Below are 19381 nucleotides of genomic sequence, written 5' to 3'. Positions count from 1 at the left end.
AAGATGGTTGACATGGTTTTTGGTCAACTTCGAAAGCTTTCCATAATGAAGCCACATCGACCACGTACAAAAACCATGGACAAACAAAGTCATTAGACTCGCCATAAAGGATCGACCATTGCTGATGTTTTGCTCTGGTTTTTGTTTTTAAGATGTCAAAAACCACAAACTGTACATAATCCTTATTTGAAAGGGTCACAGGAATGCATAGCTATATTCTTTTCATTGAGATGGAAAAACAATCAGAATAGGATAAGGCATGCAATGAGCTTAACATTTGACGTCACTAGAAGGGTGTGTTCAGTCACATACAAAAGCATTCCCGCCCCCTTTTGCTATTTTCTATTATACTTAATCTTATTATAATGAATAGTAAACAAGTAAATTAATCCTAACTGGTATAATAAAAGAGATGGTATTTCAGTGTAATTCAGTTAACTAGTTTTCCAACAGCTTACGTTCAAGGACAGTCGAGTTTTAACATTTCCAGCTGTTGAAGAGAGTAGAGGGAATGATAAAGTTGAATTATTTATCAATTTTAGAGACTGATTTCTGGAAAAGAAGTGACAAAGTTATTCAAACTTTACCCAATAAGCGTCGAATCAAATAATCGAGAAACACTGAAGTATAAATTGTTTTTGGAGTGGAAAAAAATGTCTGGGCATCGCGAAACAAAGCAGCTTTACACGAAAAGTCATAAACGAAAGACAAGAAGATTCAAAGGTTATGAAAAAGAAATGGATAAAGCCTTTGTTTTGATTTTCCATAATATTCTAAGACTGAATGAAGACGACGAAAACCAAGGACTCAGATATCATTCGAAGAACGATGCACAGAATTGCAAAAGATATGGTAGAACTCTTGTTAGAGACAATCCTAGAAGAAATAGCTGCTGTTCTGCAGGAAATGATCAATTTTTATTCAAAGAGAATGTGGAAAACGGAGTTAGTAGACATAAGCAAGTATCATCGAAGAAAAAAGTTAGCTTTGTTGAATTGTAAAAATTATTGCTCGTTAACGACCCACAAACCCGAGTGGTAGTTACACCAACAGCAACAGCAGCAACAACAACAACAGTTATCTATACGTATTTATTGATGGCTTTTTGAATTGAACCATAAGATGTCCCAAGTGACAAAAGAATTAAGAATTAAAAATTACACTCATTCAGCAAACAACTAAAATATGCGTTTCAAAAACCCACACTGAAGTATATATTGTTTTTAAACATCAAAATTTAAAATTTACAGTTAAAATTTTCAAACAAATTAAAAGAAAAATGTGCCTTAAAACTTTTCTAACGAGTTGTTTTCGAAATTATAGATAATTTTGACGTACACACTCAATGCAAACTTATTTTAGTTTATGCACTAGTTTTGATAAAATGAAAACGTAGTTTTACATTAATGGTTGAAAATATCTTCAATGTAAAGGGAAATTTTTTTGTCTTTAATTTAAAGGGAAAATTTTGCTTAAACTGGTTTGTATATGATTTAAAAATATTTTATAGAATTAGAGCTTTAAAAAGAAGTATTTTTATTTTTCCAATTGATTTTAGGATATTATAAAGTTATTTTCTTATTTTCATGTTCTAAGAAAGACAAATTTTGTTTCAATCTGGAGAGAGTCACTTCCGGTTATAATTTTGGCGCCAAAAATGTAAATTAGAACGGACCGGAAATTACGTCACAAGATTATATTTGATAAAAATTTGATTATGAAGTACACTATTCCAGAAGTTAGTGTTTTCTTAGTTTTTTTCTATGATTTAACTTTAAAATGCCTATAAAATGTTGTATATCTTAGAAGAGGAGGGCTTTTTTCTTATACTGGTTTTGCTTCCACTGTGGTAGCTTGTAGAATTCTTCTCTCGGCATTGAGAAAACTTTCTGGAATTCTTCTGGCGTTAGGTAGGTCTGGAATAAAACACAAAAATAGACGTTTAAAAGCTCATAAAGAGCTATCGAAAAAAGGTCATTATTTTGGTAGTTATTGTCAGCGAATGTAAAATTATTAACAGTCAACTGACCATTGGCCAAAAAATTGTACAACTGACAATCGCGTACTCTCATCCACAACTCCTTGGCCCGGTTGTACGAAGCCTGAATAGCGCTATCCGGCGGATAAATCCTTATCCAGTGGATAAGTCGATGCTGTTATCCAATAAATTTATCCACTGGATAAGATTTATCCGTCGGATAGCGCTATCCAGGCTTCGTACAACCGGGCCGTGAAGGCTTATAAAATCCAACATGGCTGCCATATATGCGTTCTTTTAGTTCAATGTCTCACCTCAAGCATTGTCTTGTCCACGCCTTTTGGCAGTTGATAGTTGCTGGTCATGAGTTCCGAATATCGATAATATCGCTATGGAAACACAAGTATGGTCAAAAATAGTCTTCAATAATAGGACAATCCAAGACAATGGTTTTACTCATGAATAATGAATTAAGATCTCACTATTATCAAACCCTAAAACAACCTCTGGGCTGATCTAAGTCAGGGCATGGCTAACTCACAGATAGAACCCTGAAACAACCTCTGGACTGATCTAAGTCAGGGCACGGCTAACTCACAGATAGAACCCTGAAACAACCTCTGGGCTCATCTATGTCAGGGCATGGATAACTCACAGATAGAACCCTGAAACAACCTCTAGGCTGATCTGAGTCAGGGCGTGGCTAACTCACAGATAGAACCCTGAAACAACCTCTGGGCTGATCTAAGTCAGGGCATGGCTAACTCACAGATAGAACCCTCAAACAACCTCTGGGCTGGTCTAGGTCAGGGCATGGCTAACTCACAGATAGAACCATGAAACAACCTCTAGGCTGATCTAAGTCAGGGCATGGCTAACTCACGGATTGAACCCTGAAACAACCTCTGGGCTGATCGAAGTCAGGGCAGGGCTAACTCACAGATCAAACCCTGAAACAACCTCTGGGCTGATCTAAGTCAGGGCATGGCTAACTCATAAGTTACATTGGAATTTTGTAAGGTTTTGCGAAGGGAGGAAAACCGGATAACTCGGAAGGAAAAAACCATTGAATCAAGAGAGGTCCCTTACGAACTCTACTCATGTGTGTGGGTCAATGACCTCTACTGATGATTCATTAAAAGAATTACATAAAGTACAGTACTTACGTCAGGTTGAGGCTGTCCATCGATATTGTTGTAAGACATTTCTTTCGAAGGGAGAAAAAATATTTTTTAAACAACAACAACAACGACAACAGTGCCATTCTAATGTATACCAGCTCACTATCACAGTCACTTCTAAGGCACAAGGTGCAACAGGTATAGTTTGGATCAAGCAAACGACCATGTAAAAATTTGTACCCAAGCCTGACCAGAATGCACCTTGTTCCCTATCCCATGTCTAGCTTTAATCAACACCAAATAAGGCATGATATAACAAAGGTGTTTGTACCCTAGCTAGACCAGAATGCACCTTGTTCCCAATCCCAGGTCTAGCTTTGATCAACACCAAATAAGGCATATATAATAAAGGTCTTTGTACCCTAGCTAGACCAGAATGCACCTTGTTCCCTACCCAGGTTTAGCTTCAATAAACACTATATAATGCAGGCTGACTCAAGCTAGACAATAATGCACAGCGTTGCCTATTACCATGGTAGGACGAGTCTCTCTGCATCAGCTTGTCTTTCTGTCAAAAAAAAAAAGGAAAACAAAATTTGGATTTTTACAACAAAAACGTGTCCCCCCTGCCGAACTATAGTACCAAGTACAGTGCCTTAACTTTTTATGAATGTGGAAAATGTACATGTGCCGTGCCGGCGCATTTTGATTGAATAAGCAGGAACCTTACGCGTTCGGATTGATTCAGTGGATGTCGTTATTTACTTTTTTAATTTTAAGTTTTTCTGACACGACGTTTTAGACTCAGACGTAAATTTATCCTAAAATATCTCATCTGCTGTGTTAGATATGTTGTTTGAGAAGTTTATGTATGAACGAACACGTGACACGGCAAGACATACGCCAGACCAATCACATTGCACGAGAATTTACTCTCCATCCAATCAAATGCCCGGAACACGGTATGAACACGGTCACGCCAAGGTCACGTCACTGCCAGACCAATCACATTGCGCAAAAAAAAAACCCGCCAATCAAAATTCTAGAAAACATCACAGTTGCGGCACTATCCATACGGCACCAACACGAGTGAAAAACGTCTGCGCATGCTCTGAATCCGTATGCAAATTGGTCAAAACATAAGTAAATTTGACTTTCAAACGTGCCTGATAAATTGGACTTCACAAAATGCCAAAACGTAGTGTCCATGCTTGAAACTTAAGGCTAATTCTTTCATATTGTGTTTGTTAATACAGTATCTTGGTCTGACAAAAGTATGCTCTCGAACTTTTTTGTATACTTGGAGAAAACAAACATCTATTTTCTCACTCAAACTCTTCAAAATTCTTAGAACGTGCTGAAGTGCACGCATGCGCAAACGGTTTTCCCTGGTGTCTACGGCACCGACTTTTTCACAGTCATACGAAAACTGCTCTAGTTTCGTTATTTTGTGCTTACGTCTTCAGTGCTGTATCGTCGAACACGAGGAGCACCTTTGATGTCCAGAGGAACTTGAATGTCACTTCTGTGGGCAGGTTTCTAGTAAAAACAGTCAAACATCAAGAATTTAAAAGATGCGTTCAATGAAAACGAGTTGAGTTTCGATATGAGGAATCAAAGGTGATGTAGCAGTAAAAAAATCTTTAGTTTTAAAAGTGTGTAGTCGGAGGGTTCTGAAGGGCAATCTCAATCTCATTCCCAGTGCATAAAATCCCATTTTCTCAGCCCCAAAAAAGCGAATCCTAGCTTCCATTTTACCCTTTCAGGACCCTCTAGTCGTTCTAGCGCTTTCACTTACACACACCACTACATTTAATATTCCATGCACACATCGCTCAACTCACATATTGTGAGTACAGTTTGTTAGGTCTCTCCCTTGATTCAAGGGTTTTTCCCCCGGGTTTTCCTATTCTCTTTCCTCCGCAAAACTTTACACCTTCATTCAATGAAAATGAGCCGAGTTTCGCCGATATGGAGAATCAAGGAAGGATAATGGAAATGCATTCACCTTTCAAATCTCGGGTCGCGGTTTCTATTCCTGGACTCCGCATCACGTGACTCGTGGCTACCGAGTCACACTAGGCCTGAGGTCACGTGATGCAGAGCACGTGCGGACTGTTAAGATTGTCTAATTTTGGTGTCAGTCTAGTTTGTGTTTTATAAACATGAGAATGGATTCGAACAGTCCGGTAAGAACTTTCAAATTTTAAGCCTTGATTTTTCTTTTATAATTCCCTTTAAATCTGTAAACAGGTTAATTCAATAATTTCCTTTGATTTATTCAGAAAACCGACCAAGAATAACGACTACAGCTATTGCACTAATAGATTTGAAGTGAAGCGAATCAGTAGTCGAGTTCAAAGATTGTATCTTGATTCATTCAGCGGACAATGTGACTGGACTCACATGAGAAGAGTTTGTAAGGTCTCTCCCGTAATTGAAGAGTTTTTCTCTGGATTTTATAGTTTACCTCTCTTTGCCAAAGCTAACAGAATTAATATAAGTAAGTTTGTAGACTGAAAAGGAAAGAATGAATCTTACCTCCGAAGATGGCGGGGGATTGTCACGTGATCCATCTGTAAAGAAACATTTTAAATTAGGGTTATTATGTGCCGCAGGGGGAGGAGGAAGGGGACAATGGTTATTATAAACAAAACACAAAAACGGGCAAAAACATTAATACCCACTAGCATGGAAGCATGAATGTGGTTAGTAAGTATTGCTCTTACATACCACTTATTTATTCATTCATTCATCCTTTCTTCCATCATCCCATCCTTTATCCATCCATCCATCCATCCCTCCATCCTTCCATCCTTCCATTCACCCATCCATCCATCCTTTCTTCCATCATCCCTTCTTTTATCCATCCATCCATCCTTCTTTCCTTCCATCCCTCCCTCCCTCCCTCCCTCCATCCATATATCCATCCATCCATCTTTTCATAATTGCATCCATCCATCCATCCATCCAGTTATCCATTCATTCTTTCATCCATCCATTCACTCCATTTTTCATTCATTTTCAACTTACAAGACTTTGCAGCTGATGAATACTCATGATAGGAATATGGCCTGCTCTTAGTTTCCTGAAAGTAAAATAAATCATTTTATAAGCATTTTGGGGAACTCCAATAACCAGATATTTCAGAGCGTTTGCCTTGCCGGTGACACTAAAAGGGTTTCCCATTGTTTTCCAATCCATCCAATCGAAACGCTGAGAAAAAGCGCTAATTGTAGATAAGTGAAAAACGTAAGGTATACTGACATGTAACACCAAAATGGTTAACCAACTGGAAAATATTCAGTGAAATCCAATGCATGTTTTATGAATGAAAAACTAATGATTTCATACCCTTGGTGGTGCTTCTTCCTCTGGAGGAGCAGTTCCCTTGTACACGTTATTCCAGGCGTTATGGCTTGCTGTTCTCGCTGGCGGTTCTGGGGCCGAATGAGTTTGACTCACTGAAAAAAAAAAACCAAATTCAACCCTTGCATATTACGAGCATGGAGTAGCGGATACCAGAGATTTGGAGCACACGCGTTTTGACTTAGAAATTCCCCGCCAAATCCACAGGTAGCCCAACAAAATACGAAAGTTTGCTGTTTGGAAGTAAATATACCTCAAGGGGAAAAACTATATGGAAAAAATGAAGAATATGTGAAACAATAAATGTCTTTACCTGTTTGAGGAGCAAGGATGATTTGATCTTTGAACTGTAAGAAAAAAGGAAAAAAAATTATACCAGCCCCTTCACGCACGTAAAAATAGAACGGTCCCTAGTTTGGGTTAAAGAACTTTGGCGGTTATAAAACATTATAGTCAAAAAAAGTTCACTGAATAGTAAATTTTCGTCTCGTTATTCGTATCCATAATAACGGCTATTGTAATTTTTGTTTTATAAAAGAAAAAAAACTTTCTTGCTGTAGCGGGTGCAGTTATAAAGCACTTGGGGATTGGCAGAACATGAGAGAAGAGCGTTTTCTATTTTTTCCACCAAGTAGTGTAATTACAGATCTCTCGTGGCACATGTCTTAGAATGTATAATAGGATCTTTAAATACTGCTTCAGTCTATGAATGTAGACTGGGCTTTGGTGACATGATATAAAAACTTCCCGTCACTTAGCAACTACCGTAACCGAGGCCACTTAAACCAGTTAGACAAGAGAGCCAATTAAAATGTAGAATGAAAACCATGTTGTCCAGCTTTAGGGTAGTCGACCCAATCAGAAAACTAGACTGCACAAGAATGGTAATTTTTCCACCGTTATTTTCTCGTGGGAATGAAAAAGATATGAACGAAAGGCTATTGCTTTCTGCTGCTTTCTGATTGGCTCCAATTCCCGAAGTTTAAACGTATTGTTTTCATTCTACAATTTGATTGGTTCTCGCCGGCTTAGTGGCCCTGGTTATAGTAGTCGCACTGTAATTGTACTTACTGGTCTGGCGTTCAACTGCTTCTGCTCCAGGGCTGCCTCGTCACTACAACGTGGATGCCAAATCTCATTGCCTATATATATATGCAATTATATTAGAGACGTTCTTACTTTACTGTTACTACTACACATTGTAGGGTTTAAAGTGCTACTACGACGAAAACCGCTCAAACTTGGATTCAGCTGAAACTTCCTAAGAATACTCTTTAAAGGTCGAGTAATCACTGTATAAAGTGTTTTCTCGATATTCAGGACGAAAGTATGATATTTTTACGATTATTTTTTGGAGTCTGTGACGTCATGCACTCAACATCGAACATCGCTCCATACATTTCTTTGTAGTTTATGATCAAAATATCAGTAGTAAAGGGAGAAAGAAATGCCCAAACACCCCAAAATATAAATTATAGTCACAAGTAATGTGAAAGAAGCACATTAGCCACCCTTTGGGCTTCACAGGAATAAAATAAATTAAGGATTTATATACAAAGAAATATATGTAGCAATGTTTGATGTTGAGTGTATGACGTCACAGACTCCATAAAATAATCGTAAAAATATCATACTTTCGTACTGAATATCGAGAAAACACTTCATACAGTGATTACTGGACCTTTAAAGAGTATTCTTAGGAAGTTTCAGCTGAATCCAAGTTGGAGCGATTTTCGTCGTAGTAGCACTTTAAAACAATCCAAAAACAACCTCTGTGCTGATCTGAGTCACAGCATGGCTAACTCACAGATCAAACCCTGAAACGACCTCTGGGCTGATTTAAGTCAGGGCATGGCTAACTCACGGATTGAACCCTGAAACAACCTCTGGGCTGATCTAAGTCAGGGCACGGCTAACTCACAGATTGAACCCTGAAACAACTTCTGGGCTGATCTAAGTCAGGGCAAGGCTAACTCACAGATAGAACTCTTAAACAACCTCTGGGCTGATCTAAGTCAGGGCATGGCTAACTCACAGATCAAACCCTGAAACGACCTCTGGGCTGATCTAAGTCAGGGCATGGCTAACTCACAGATACAACCCTGAAACGACCTCTGGGCTGATATAAGTCAGGGCACGGCTAACTCACAGATAGAACCCTGAATCAACCTCTGGGCTGATCTAAGTCAGGGCATGGCTAACTCACAGATAGAACCCTGAAACAACCTCGGGGCTGATCTAAGTCAGGGCATGGCTAACTCACAGATCAAACGCTGAAACAACCTCTGGACTGATCTAAGTCAGAGCATGACTAACTCACAGATAAAACTCTGAGAAGTGAGTGTACCACCACACAACCTTGATATTTACTTTCATACTTTTGTTTTATAGAGCGGATTCAATCAAACCGTGAAAAAAATCAAACTAAATGATAATGATGATAAATAACAATAAACTTTATTATAGTCTCGAAAACTTCTAGCTTGGCACACGTGCTTTGCTAATCGGGGAGGCCCAAATACTAACTAATAGTATCTATTTAGTGACTAATAGTTGCTATCACTCAACCAGAACATTTATTAAACAAAAGACACAAATGGTCTCTTGTGTATTTGTCTTTGTATGATGAATGTTCTGGTTTAGCAACTATTAGTCACTAAATAGATACTATTTAGTTTGATTTTATTTCACAGTTTAATTGCATCCGCTCTAATACAAAAATATTTCACTAAATAACAAATGCTCTATTTCCTTTTCAAAATAATAATTTTAAAAAAATCCTTTAAAGAAATATTTGTGCTGCTTCTTACCTTGCAGGTACATTTCTTCCCCTTCGCCAAACACCTTATGGCATCTTGCACACCGAGAGCAACTGGGATGGTAGTGCTTGTCGCCAGCCTAGTAAGATAAATGATTTGACTCATTATTACAAAGGCATGGTTAACAACAACAGCAACTTGGGTGTGGCATGCATTGCTATGGCTGCATTGATAATGACACCATTATAACATCTTTGTTTTAGACAGGGTGACACATGACAGTAGGCAACTTAGCACTGATAAATTTGTGGTCCTCTACGTTTAATGATTCTAAGTGAGATGGGACCACCATTTTACGTGGTCATCAGAGCCACAGCAAAGGTCTAACCATTTGCAGATATTTTAGGAGCAAAGGCAGCACCTTCTACTCAGATATTTTAAGACCCTGAGTGTGAGTCCGGCTGTGGAGGCTTGAACCAACGCTCTCCTGCACAACAGACCCATGCCCAACCAACTGAGCTAACTGGGAGGCAGTATGATGGCAGTACGTTTGGCAAGACAAACAAAAAAAAAAAGGTATATATAGAGTGTTGTAATTATAAAAAGCAACCACAAACCTGCAGCACTTTACCAGTGATGTAGCCCTGACAGCCAGCACACCTTACGCCAAACAGTTCTTGGTAATCTTTCTCGCAGTAGGGCTTGCCTTCCCTTAAAAAAATGGTGACATGTTAACACCCTGCCGACATTCTATCAACATCCTACTGACCCCCCTTCAACACCCTACTGACCAACCCATCAACAACCTATTAACAGCCTACTGACCACCTACCAACACCCTACTGACAACCCACCAACACCCTACTGACAACCCACCAACACCCTACTGACAACCCACCAACACCCTATTGACAACCCACCAACACCCTACTGATAACCCACCAACACCCTACTGACAACCCACCAACACCCTACTGACAACCCACCAACACCCTACTGATAACCCACCAACACCCTACTGACAACCTAATGACAAAGTACTGATAATGGTTTAGTAACAAGGCATGTTAACTTACTTGCCCATGTATTCACCAGACAACAGGGTGTGGCATCGGGTACAGGTAAAGCACCACAAGTGCCATTGTTTGTTCAGGGCTAACAGGGCTTGATTACCCTTGATCTCTTCATCACATCCAGCACACCCTTGAAAAGTCAAAGAAATAATAACAGTCAGTGATGAGTATAGTATCAGGACCTAAGATTCAAATATGTATACTGTGCCGCTACAATCTCAAAGTCCCAAGAATGGGATGGTAGTAGTTACCCACTGTATGCAAATGGGGGCTGGGGTGGATAGTAGTAGGGACTTATTCCAAATAGGGTTAACATGGTGGGCTTGAACTAGATTTCTTCATCGTCAACATCATTACCATCATCATCACCATCATCGTTATCATCACCATCATCATCACCATCATCATCACCATCAACAGCATCACCATCAACCTCATCATCATCATCATCACCAACATCAACATCACCATCAACATCACCACCATCAACACCATCATTATCACCATCATTCTATTATACTTACTATGGACGGGCTGAGGACTATGAGCAGGCCGAGGACTTGGAGATTTCCTTGGTGTGTTAACACATTTTTGGCACTTATAGTCCTTGCCGTCATAGGCTATCTTCTCTCCATTAGGAAATGGCTGCCTAAAGAATAATAAAAATTAAAAGTTGAGCTAATTGTGTAGATCAGCCGTGGACATTACGATTAGCACACATGCCCTAAAACAAAGAACTTAGAACTTTATAATTGTAAATTTATTTATTACCTTAAAAAGAATGGAACTAGATAAAAAGAAATGGCGTTTGAAAGTTAATTAAGCACATGTAGTCAATGAGTAAAGATAACTAGCTATAAACTAGTGTGAGCTGCTTTGGTGTTTCTAATGAAACAGTAATGATAAAAAGGTAAATTATACACAGTGAAAAGAGGCACTCTTTTACTCTGACGAAGGACTAGAGTCCGAAACGTCAGTAAGTTTTTTCATCTTTTCACGGTGCATAATTTACCTTTTTATCATTGCTAGGCAATGAGTAGCACAGTATGATTACGTGTCAACCACTAGACTTTTCATTTCAAGTGAGATGTTTCCCAATATCTGACAACATATTTCATTTAATATTCTCTGTTTGCCACAATCAATAGAGTACCCAAGTGTGATGTCATTGTAATCCAGTCTTGAAAAGTTCATATTTGAAGAGAAAACAACTACATTTCTGTTAACTTTAAGGTTGTTACGAGTAGTAGAAATGGAAATATTGGACATTTAAGCTCCAAAAATTTCCACATATTTTCTCTTATTTTGCATTGGATCTAATCATGTTACATCCAGCCTCAAACAAAAGGAAATTTGTGGCAATATTTTCCTATTAAATTACCTATGTCTTAGCCGTTTTTTGCTCTATTGCTCTGAAATTCCACACTACGTCATAGTTTTACATGCTAAAGTCCTTAGAAAGAACAATATTATGTGACTTCATCACTTCAAAACTCTATTCATTACTGGGAAGATCTTCGATGTTTGCTTTTATGACTGCACACAGGAAACACGCATGTTTTCGATTTGTGCAATCATTATATACTTGCACACATACCTGCAATATCCACAGACGAAACAGGAGTCATGGTAAACATTCCCATGCACTGCAACAGCTTCTCCTTCAATGAACTGCTTGCAGGCATGACACTTCTGTCCATAGTTACGATGATAGTCGTCACCACAGTAGTAGTGATCTTCATAGTCAAAGATGGGCTGGGATTTCAGCAGACAGTTGCATACTGCAGTAAAGAATACAAACATGTTATAACTATACACCCAACAACCAAGAGAATTGGGGGTTAATAGAGAGTTTTAGTTTTTTGTCACGGCAAACACGTAATGTCAGTTGACCAGCAAAAAATTCTTTTAAATGACTGAAAAAGAATCACAAAAAAGTCCAAGTAGTAGAAAAACAAAAGAGTATTTGCGCTTGGTGAGAAGGTTTGTAAAAGGTAAAGTAAAATACAGGAAAACTATGAAAACGTAGTCCACGTTTGCCATTTGCGGGGAGAAAAAAAAGTCAATCTAAAACTCTCTAATAGACCTTTGTTAGCTTTGTATGCAAATTGTACATCAGATCACATGACATTCCCTTGAGAATTGTTCTTTTATGACGAACATGTTAAAATATTCACAAATGAAAGAATCAACTGCCAAGAGTGGAATTAAATGGTCCAAAATGTGCAGATCAAACAACTTGGTCTATTGACAGTTGACTGCCATTTATCGAATAAAGCAGGGCCGGGTAGTACAAAGGTTGGATAGTACTATCTGCAACTTATCTACTGGATAAGGATTTATCCATCAGATAGTGCTATTCACCCTTCATACAACCGGGCCCAGGGCTTAATAATGGCAGGTCATTGGACAATGTCCAATCAGAATTGAAACTTGTCTGGTCAAATCTTTGCCTTGCTGGTCATGATCACTTTGACCAGTAATGTTAAGCCAGAAATGACGTACATGTATGATGGAGCAAATTCTAGTTTGGGCAGTGATGATGACCAGCAACTAACTAACTGTGATCTGTAAATCATTAGACCACATCTTTAACAATTTATTTGGTTGATAGTAGCTGTCTACTATGATTATTGTATTGCAATGTTTGTCCCAATCAGTGTGCAGCTTAAAATCTCGAATTCACCTTTTCGGCGCGAACTTGGATTGTGTTACGGTCACCAAAAAGTTCGGACATTGTTCTTGGATTCCCGTACAAATTCACTGACTTTAAAGAGAAAATATAGTAAGATTTCTTTAGTTAGCTCTCTTAACAGCAGTAGGAAAAGCTTCAATCAAGCTAGAAAAATGATCATTTACTTGTATTTAGAGAACTAACTAAACATTAACCAAATAAATAGTTCATTTAAAGTCAGTACATTTGTACCAAAATTCGAGAACAATGTCTGAACTTCTTGGTGACCGTAACACGATCTAAAACAATTTATACCCTGTGATGGCTAGTGCCGAAAAGGTGGATTCATATTGGATTATTCTATATATAGCACAACATAATCCAATCAGAATTCGAGTTTATAAACAGTTATTATTTTGAATCCTGAGTCTTTGATTCTCAGAAAAAATTATAGATTTTAATGTTTTAATAAAGAAGCCGTTTATGCAATCTAGGAGGGTAAGTTTGAGCAATTTAGACTGTAACAGGCATCCCAGCCACTTTTTAGACAAATTTGATAGGAAATATAGGCTGTGCAAGTTCTAAATATAGGTAAATATAGGATTTTTTCCCAAAAATATATGCACTTTATAGGAGCTAAGATAGCTTTTCGGTGACGTAACCAGGGATCGGGAGGGTGCACAGGCAATGATTTGCAGAACTAAAAAGCAATAACAAAAAAATCAGAACCAAAAAAAAAAAGGGCCATTTTATCTCCTTCGCCAAATATGCTAAACAGTGTAAAATATAAATGAATCACTCAGCAGTTGTCCTATTTATAGGAAATATAGGAGGTTTTCTTTAAATATAGGCTCTTTATAGGATCCTATACAAATTATAGGAAATATGGGATATATAGGAGGTCTGGGACGCCTGCTGTAAAATCAAAGATTTACGTTGATAAAAAAAAAGTTCTTTATAATCAAAGTTACCACATCTTTGTTTCATAAATTAAAACAAATTAAGACATAGTGCAACTACTCCAGACTGTCCTAATCTTGGTTTGACATCTTGACAACTCTCCAGTCCTTAATGGCCTAATGCACTGTTCTTATCATTGTTTGTGAAATACATGTTTCAACATGTTTCAAATTGGTTCTCTATGTGGTGTGAATAATGAAAGGCACTGAAGATTGGATTTCAGTCCTCATACAGTGCGGAATGCTATCTGTAGATTCTATACATTCTATCTATTCTTTTCTCTTAAAAAAGGTTAGAGTGCACGCACTAAAACCATGAACATTAAATAGTACTAATTAGTACTATTTCATACAGAATCCTTTGTTTTTTACTGTTTAATTATCACTACTTAGTGCTAAAAATTAGTATTTGTTTTACGGATTTAGTGTGAGCACTCTATTTTAACAAAAATCAACAATGAATATTGGTATTATGTACACATATAGTGATTACTAAATAATTTATATACTAGATATATGCATACAAGTTCAAATTTATTGAAAAATAATGTTAATTAATAATGTTATTATTGACTCTTAGTTGTATGATCATCTTTGAACTTTATGAATTTTTATTATCATACGATTTTTATTCATTTTGTAAATAAATAAATAAATTTATATCTTTTATTAGCATATACCAATATATCAATATATCATTGGTCAATTGGAGGTGAATATTGTACGATATTCACCTCTGAATCTCGGAATATTGAGTCAGCAACAAAATGGCATCTGCCGGCAATCATTTTGCTACAATTTCCGATGAGGAAATTGAAAAATGAAAGTAAATGCCATTCCTATCAACACTAAAAAGGCAACGAAGTATGGCCTAAAAGTTGTGCTAAAAGTTTTGCGTGAATTTGTCATGCAAACTGCAAGTTTCTGTTTGTTTGTTTTTATTGAATTATTGTATATAAAAATAAGTTACTCTGCACACAAGTTGGTATATGCTAAAACAATTATTCGCATCAGGCTCAGTGAATATGGAGAATATTTACCTCGCTGAAGACTCGCGTCTCGGTAAATATTCCCCAATATTTACTTCGCCTTCGGCAAATAATTGCTAAATATCAATACTGAATTATTTCAAAAATGATTATTCTTTGAAATACTGTTGAATCATGACTCGAGTCCTTGCGGGTAAGTTATATTACTTGTAGGAGCCAAGACCATGCTAAATATACTTACATGTTTTACCTATTCAATCACATTGTTAAAGTGTAAACATATGCTACTGTAATTATAAATCGTGAAACAGTAATTTATTTTTACACTAAATAGTGCAATGTCTAATGTTTTTATTGTTTTATCATTAGTGCTACTTATCAATAATAATAATAAATAATAATATATTAAATTTATATAGCGCTTAAACTATAACATATTCTAAAGCGCTTTACAAAAAGAAAAAGAAAAATACTGAATTTAAATATATATATATATATATATATACCATTATTTTGTCTTAAACTAATCTTGGCGTTTATCATTAATCTGATTTTTTATGTTTAAAATTAACTAAATAAACATACAATAGCCAAAACATTGCTAAAATATTTAGTTTACCGTAAACCAATCTTTAAAATAATTTAAAATTTTGGCATGAAGGCAGAATTTTATGACTCTCTTCATTTTAATAACTTTTAAAATTAGCTTTGATTATAGCCTATAAATAGAAAGCACGAAATATGAACTGTGTCATAAATTTGGTAGTTTATACATATGGTGAACAAGGTATATTTCAAAGGCGTAGCACCATATACTGTCATGCTGTGTTTAAACGGATACATACTGTACACAAACCATATATATTATGTGTGAATATTTAAAAATATTATTCATTTGGAGTATATATAAAATTAGATCATTGAGTAAATCGTGAGTATATGCCTCGATAATTTAAGATGACTAATTGTTAAAAATATGCGTGGAATGTGAGTAAATCAAGCTAGTTTTGCATGATTGTATAATTTTAAATACAATTCATACTAATATAGAAATTCTAACAATAATATATGTGTGGCACCTGCTAAAACCGATTGACTTGGGTTTGGACAATAAATGTATCCTTCTCAAAAGACAACAAATATATTTTTTCAACCTTGACTAGCAAATAACTAAAAACATACATATATGTTATTTACCGGCCAGGAGGTCCGGATAGGGAAAAACTGTGCCCGAGGTCTTGAATATACGGACCGAGGCCGTTAGGCCGAGGTCCGTGTTCAAGACCGAGGGCACAGTTTTTTCCTATCCGGACCGACTATAGGACGGTAAATAACTTATTTATTTTTTTCCCGTATTTTTTTTACTTGTTTTGGTAATCGTTTTGTGTTGTCGTTTAGCGGCAAAGGATACCGGACCGCGCGCGCGGGCAGATACTTACAAAATACCGCCCGCTCAAACAGCCAATCAGAACGCACGATTTTTTAGGATACCGGACCGGAAAAAAATAAATCCAGAATATTTGTTAAGCGTGAGTGAAAATTACTCTAGCATGAATTTTTTTTACATTATCAAAAACAAAACTTTTTGATTCAAAATGTTAAAAATATTATTACAAAATATTTGAGAATTATTTATAATAATATGTCTTTTTTGGTAGTTATTTGCATTTTAAGATATATGAATGTGGTTTATTGAAGATATATCGTGATGGCGTCTCTTTATACACTTGAGTAGCGAGAAATCCAATCTCTGAGCTCTTTATATTTCACGATATGTCAAAAATTTAAAGTATGAACATTTCTGGCACACTTTGTGACATTAAAAGCGTCCCTTTTGCACGCTTATCTAAACTTCTCTAATGAATCTAACCATAAATAAAACAAAAATTAAACAAATCTCTAACTGGAATTTTGAAAAAACATCTCAATTTTCTAAGATTGATGATTTAGAAGATTTATTCGTAAAAATTTTAAGTAAAAAATTGAAAATTTGGATCAATTTTTAAGCTGTAATTTGAAACCAGAAAGCTCTTGTACTTGGAAAGAATGTCGCTTTTAGAGGAGTGTTTTATATGCAGGAAAGAAGCGTTACCAGGAGATCTTAGCATTTATTTTGCATAAAGCTTATTGTGTTATTTTGAAGTAGTAATAATGATTTAAATACAAAAGATTGCACACTTTACGAGGAGTAAAAAACATAAAAACAAAAATCCTGTTTGAATACAGCTAATCTTTCTCGTTCTCGAGAGATAGGGGTTTTTACAATTTGGATTTAACCAGGAAAGGAAATTCTAAGCCCGTAGTTAAAGGGAAATTATAGACAATTGAAGGTCATATTTGAAAATTATCGTAGTAAACATAAGCTTGTCTTTACCTCTGCAAGTCAAACAGTCTGAATGAAAAATATGGTCGTTGAATTTCAGAATTTCTCCAGAACAAGGCTTTCTACACTTCCAACAGAATATATCAGCTTCCCCTGCAAGGACATTTTAAGATTTTAAGAGCTTAAAAGCGAGGAAGAAGAGTCAAATCCGAGGTTAAAAATCATGACAAAAGAATTCGAATCGTTGGTTTTTGAGGCGCTTTTCGCGCGCGATTTGAAGACAAAGCAAAAATCTTCACTTACCCATGACTTGATTTACCTCTGATGGGAAGATAATTGATTGGGAATGTTAGATCAGAGGGTAAATAAACTCGTAGGATTGTTTTTGTTAGGAGAGATTGCTTGTAGAGTGTTGGTAGTGCGGAGCTTTCTTTCCCAGCCACTGAAGCGATGAGATACAATAACACTGTTCCATCCAGAATGCTTTTCGAGCGTGAGGGGTCGTCGGGGGCCGGCGAGTTGCGGGCTTTTCCCATATAGACTTCATAACAAAATGCAATAGAACGATAAATGAAATGGGAAGTGAAAGACAATGCAAATTTGAAAGGAATAGAGTGAATAGTGTTTTATTTAGGGAACTAGCGGTATTTGCGAAATTTTCATGATAACACAGGAAGCCCGAGTGTAGAAATCTATGAAGGAATGAAGGAATGAAGGAATGAACGAATGAACGAATGAGGGAATGAACGAATGAACGGATTAACGAAATGAACGAATGAACGAATGAGGGAATGAACGAATGAGCGAATGAACGAATGAACGAATGAACGAATGAACGAATGGACGAATGGACGAATGAACGAATGAACGAATGAACGAATGAACGAATGAACGAATGAACAAATAAACGAACGAACGAATGAAAGAATGAACGAATGAAAGAATGAATGAATTCATCGACGAATGAACGAGTGAATGTTTTAAAGGAACCACTGGCAAGAGACTGAACGAATAAGGATTGAATCTAGGAACTTGAAACTTGAACTGAACATGAATGGAATGAAAAAAAAAAAAAAAAAAAGACAAATAAATGCATAGTAACGCACGATCGAAAGTGGGATACAAGGCTAGCACTAAACTTTATTCAAATTAGATCTCTTAATAAATGGAATATTTTTTCGCGGTTTCAAAACAGTTAGAAAGATGGCCATAGATCTACTAGTACAAGGGCGGCCATAAAAACCGTCATTACTTAAAATTCGAGGCCTTCAATCATTTGGTGGTTCGATACAAAATTTGATCAAACCATCATTTTTTCCTAAGCCAGCTCATGGTGTCGTCTTATTTATAATAAAAATCCCGTTTTTTTCCATACGTTGTACTATTTCCTTAAAACTTAACATAAATATGAAAATCCTCCAAGTATATCAGAGTTTGTCTAAATATAGTACGTATATTTTGGCTATATTTGTAAGCACGTTTAATATTCCAGGTTTATAATTATCATTTTGCGATGATTAAACGTCGAAGATTATTTAAAAAGTGTACAATTGAAGTGCGTTTTAATTATCCATGGACTCCTCATTTGCTATTTGTTTTTGACAGAATTATTCTGAGGATTGGTTAAGAATGCTGCGCTCTTTCTGCAATTGGGGAATGAATCCCTCGTCTTTCGCCATTTGGACAAAACCTGTGCCTCGAACCATTTTCTATAAAAATTTTTAGGAGGGAACAATGAAAAAACTCGTTATTATTATTCGTATTAGTTGCTGAGTTTTTTTGGATTAAAGATTTTTCTCTACATGTTTGCAAAAGGAAATGTTATATTATTTATACCTACAGTGCTGTTGTGCTCCTCCCTATTGACTCCGAACGTTGCAAATGTGTCAATATTAATAATGTGTCTAAGGTTACATATGTATGTAGATGTTTGTATCTTTTGTTGTTTTAAATTACGTGGTACGGGGATGTTTAAATGGGCGTGGCTTTTGTAGTTCGGTTTGTGATAGCCATAACCTTTCATTACTTTTTTTTGTCTCTATAATAATCAATAAGTAGAGAGTGAACTTTTCAGATTATTTACCTTTACTTATAGGTTATTTATCTGGATGTGTTATTTTGGGTTTATTATATCGA

General features: G+C 36.4%; 1 protein-coding gene across 1 annotated transcript; it reads right to left on the bottom strand.

Moving 5' to 3' along the window:
- Positions 1 to 1077: 1077 nt before the first annotated feature.
- Positions 1078 to 17701, bottom strand: LOC116301977 (actin-binding LIM protein 2). The gene is made up of 17 exons (XM_089028560.1): positions 17549 to 17701; positions 17297 to 17398; positions 11898 to 12081; positions 10825 to 10949; positions 10304 to 10430; positions 9845 to 9938; positions 9279 to 9366; positions 7540 to 7610; positions 6782 to 6815; positions 6454 to 6563; positions 6133 to 6187; positions 5641 to 5675; positions 4558 to 4638; positions 3631 to 3667; positions 3145 to 3185; positions 2293 to 2367; positions 1078 to 1916 (listed from the first exon to the last, which is right to left on the bottom strand). Exons 1-17 carry the CDS (start codon positions 17550 to 17552, stop codon positions 1803 to 1805), a joined length of 1377 nt encoding a protein of 458 aa, XP_088884686.1. The 5' UTR covers positions 17553 to 17701; the 3' UTR covers positions 1078 to 1802.
- Between the last annotated feature and the right edge of the window lie 1680 nt (positions 17702 to 19381).

The sequence above is a fragment of the Actinia tenebrosa genome, unplaced genomic scaffold (genome assembly GCF_029948245.1).
Source record: "Actinia tenebrosa isolate PJP-AT-01 unplaced genomic scaffold, QUT_ActTen_1.0 PGA_scaffold12__29_contigs__length_12842862, whole genome shotgun sequence".
In the NCBI taxonomy this organism is placed as follows: Eukaryota; Metazoa; Cnidaria; class Anthozoa; order Actiniaria; family Actiniidae; genus Actinia; species Actinia tenebrosa.
This window is presented reverse-complemented; position numbering and strand designations above follow the sequence as displayed.

What these genes read in the sequence shown, in the direction of transcription:
- LOC116301977 (XM_089028560.1), bottom strand. An exon ending in TAGTCCTCAGCCCGTCCATA is followed by an intron (nt 10,431 to 10,824) that starts GTAAGTATAATA and finishes TGACTTTTCAAG; the next exon opens with GGTGTGCTGGATGTGATGAA. An exon ending in TCACTGGTAAAGTGCTGCAG is followed by an intron (nt 9,367 to 9,844) that starts GTTTGTGGTTGC and finishes TTATCTTACTAG; the next exon opens with GCTGGCGACAAGCACTACCA.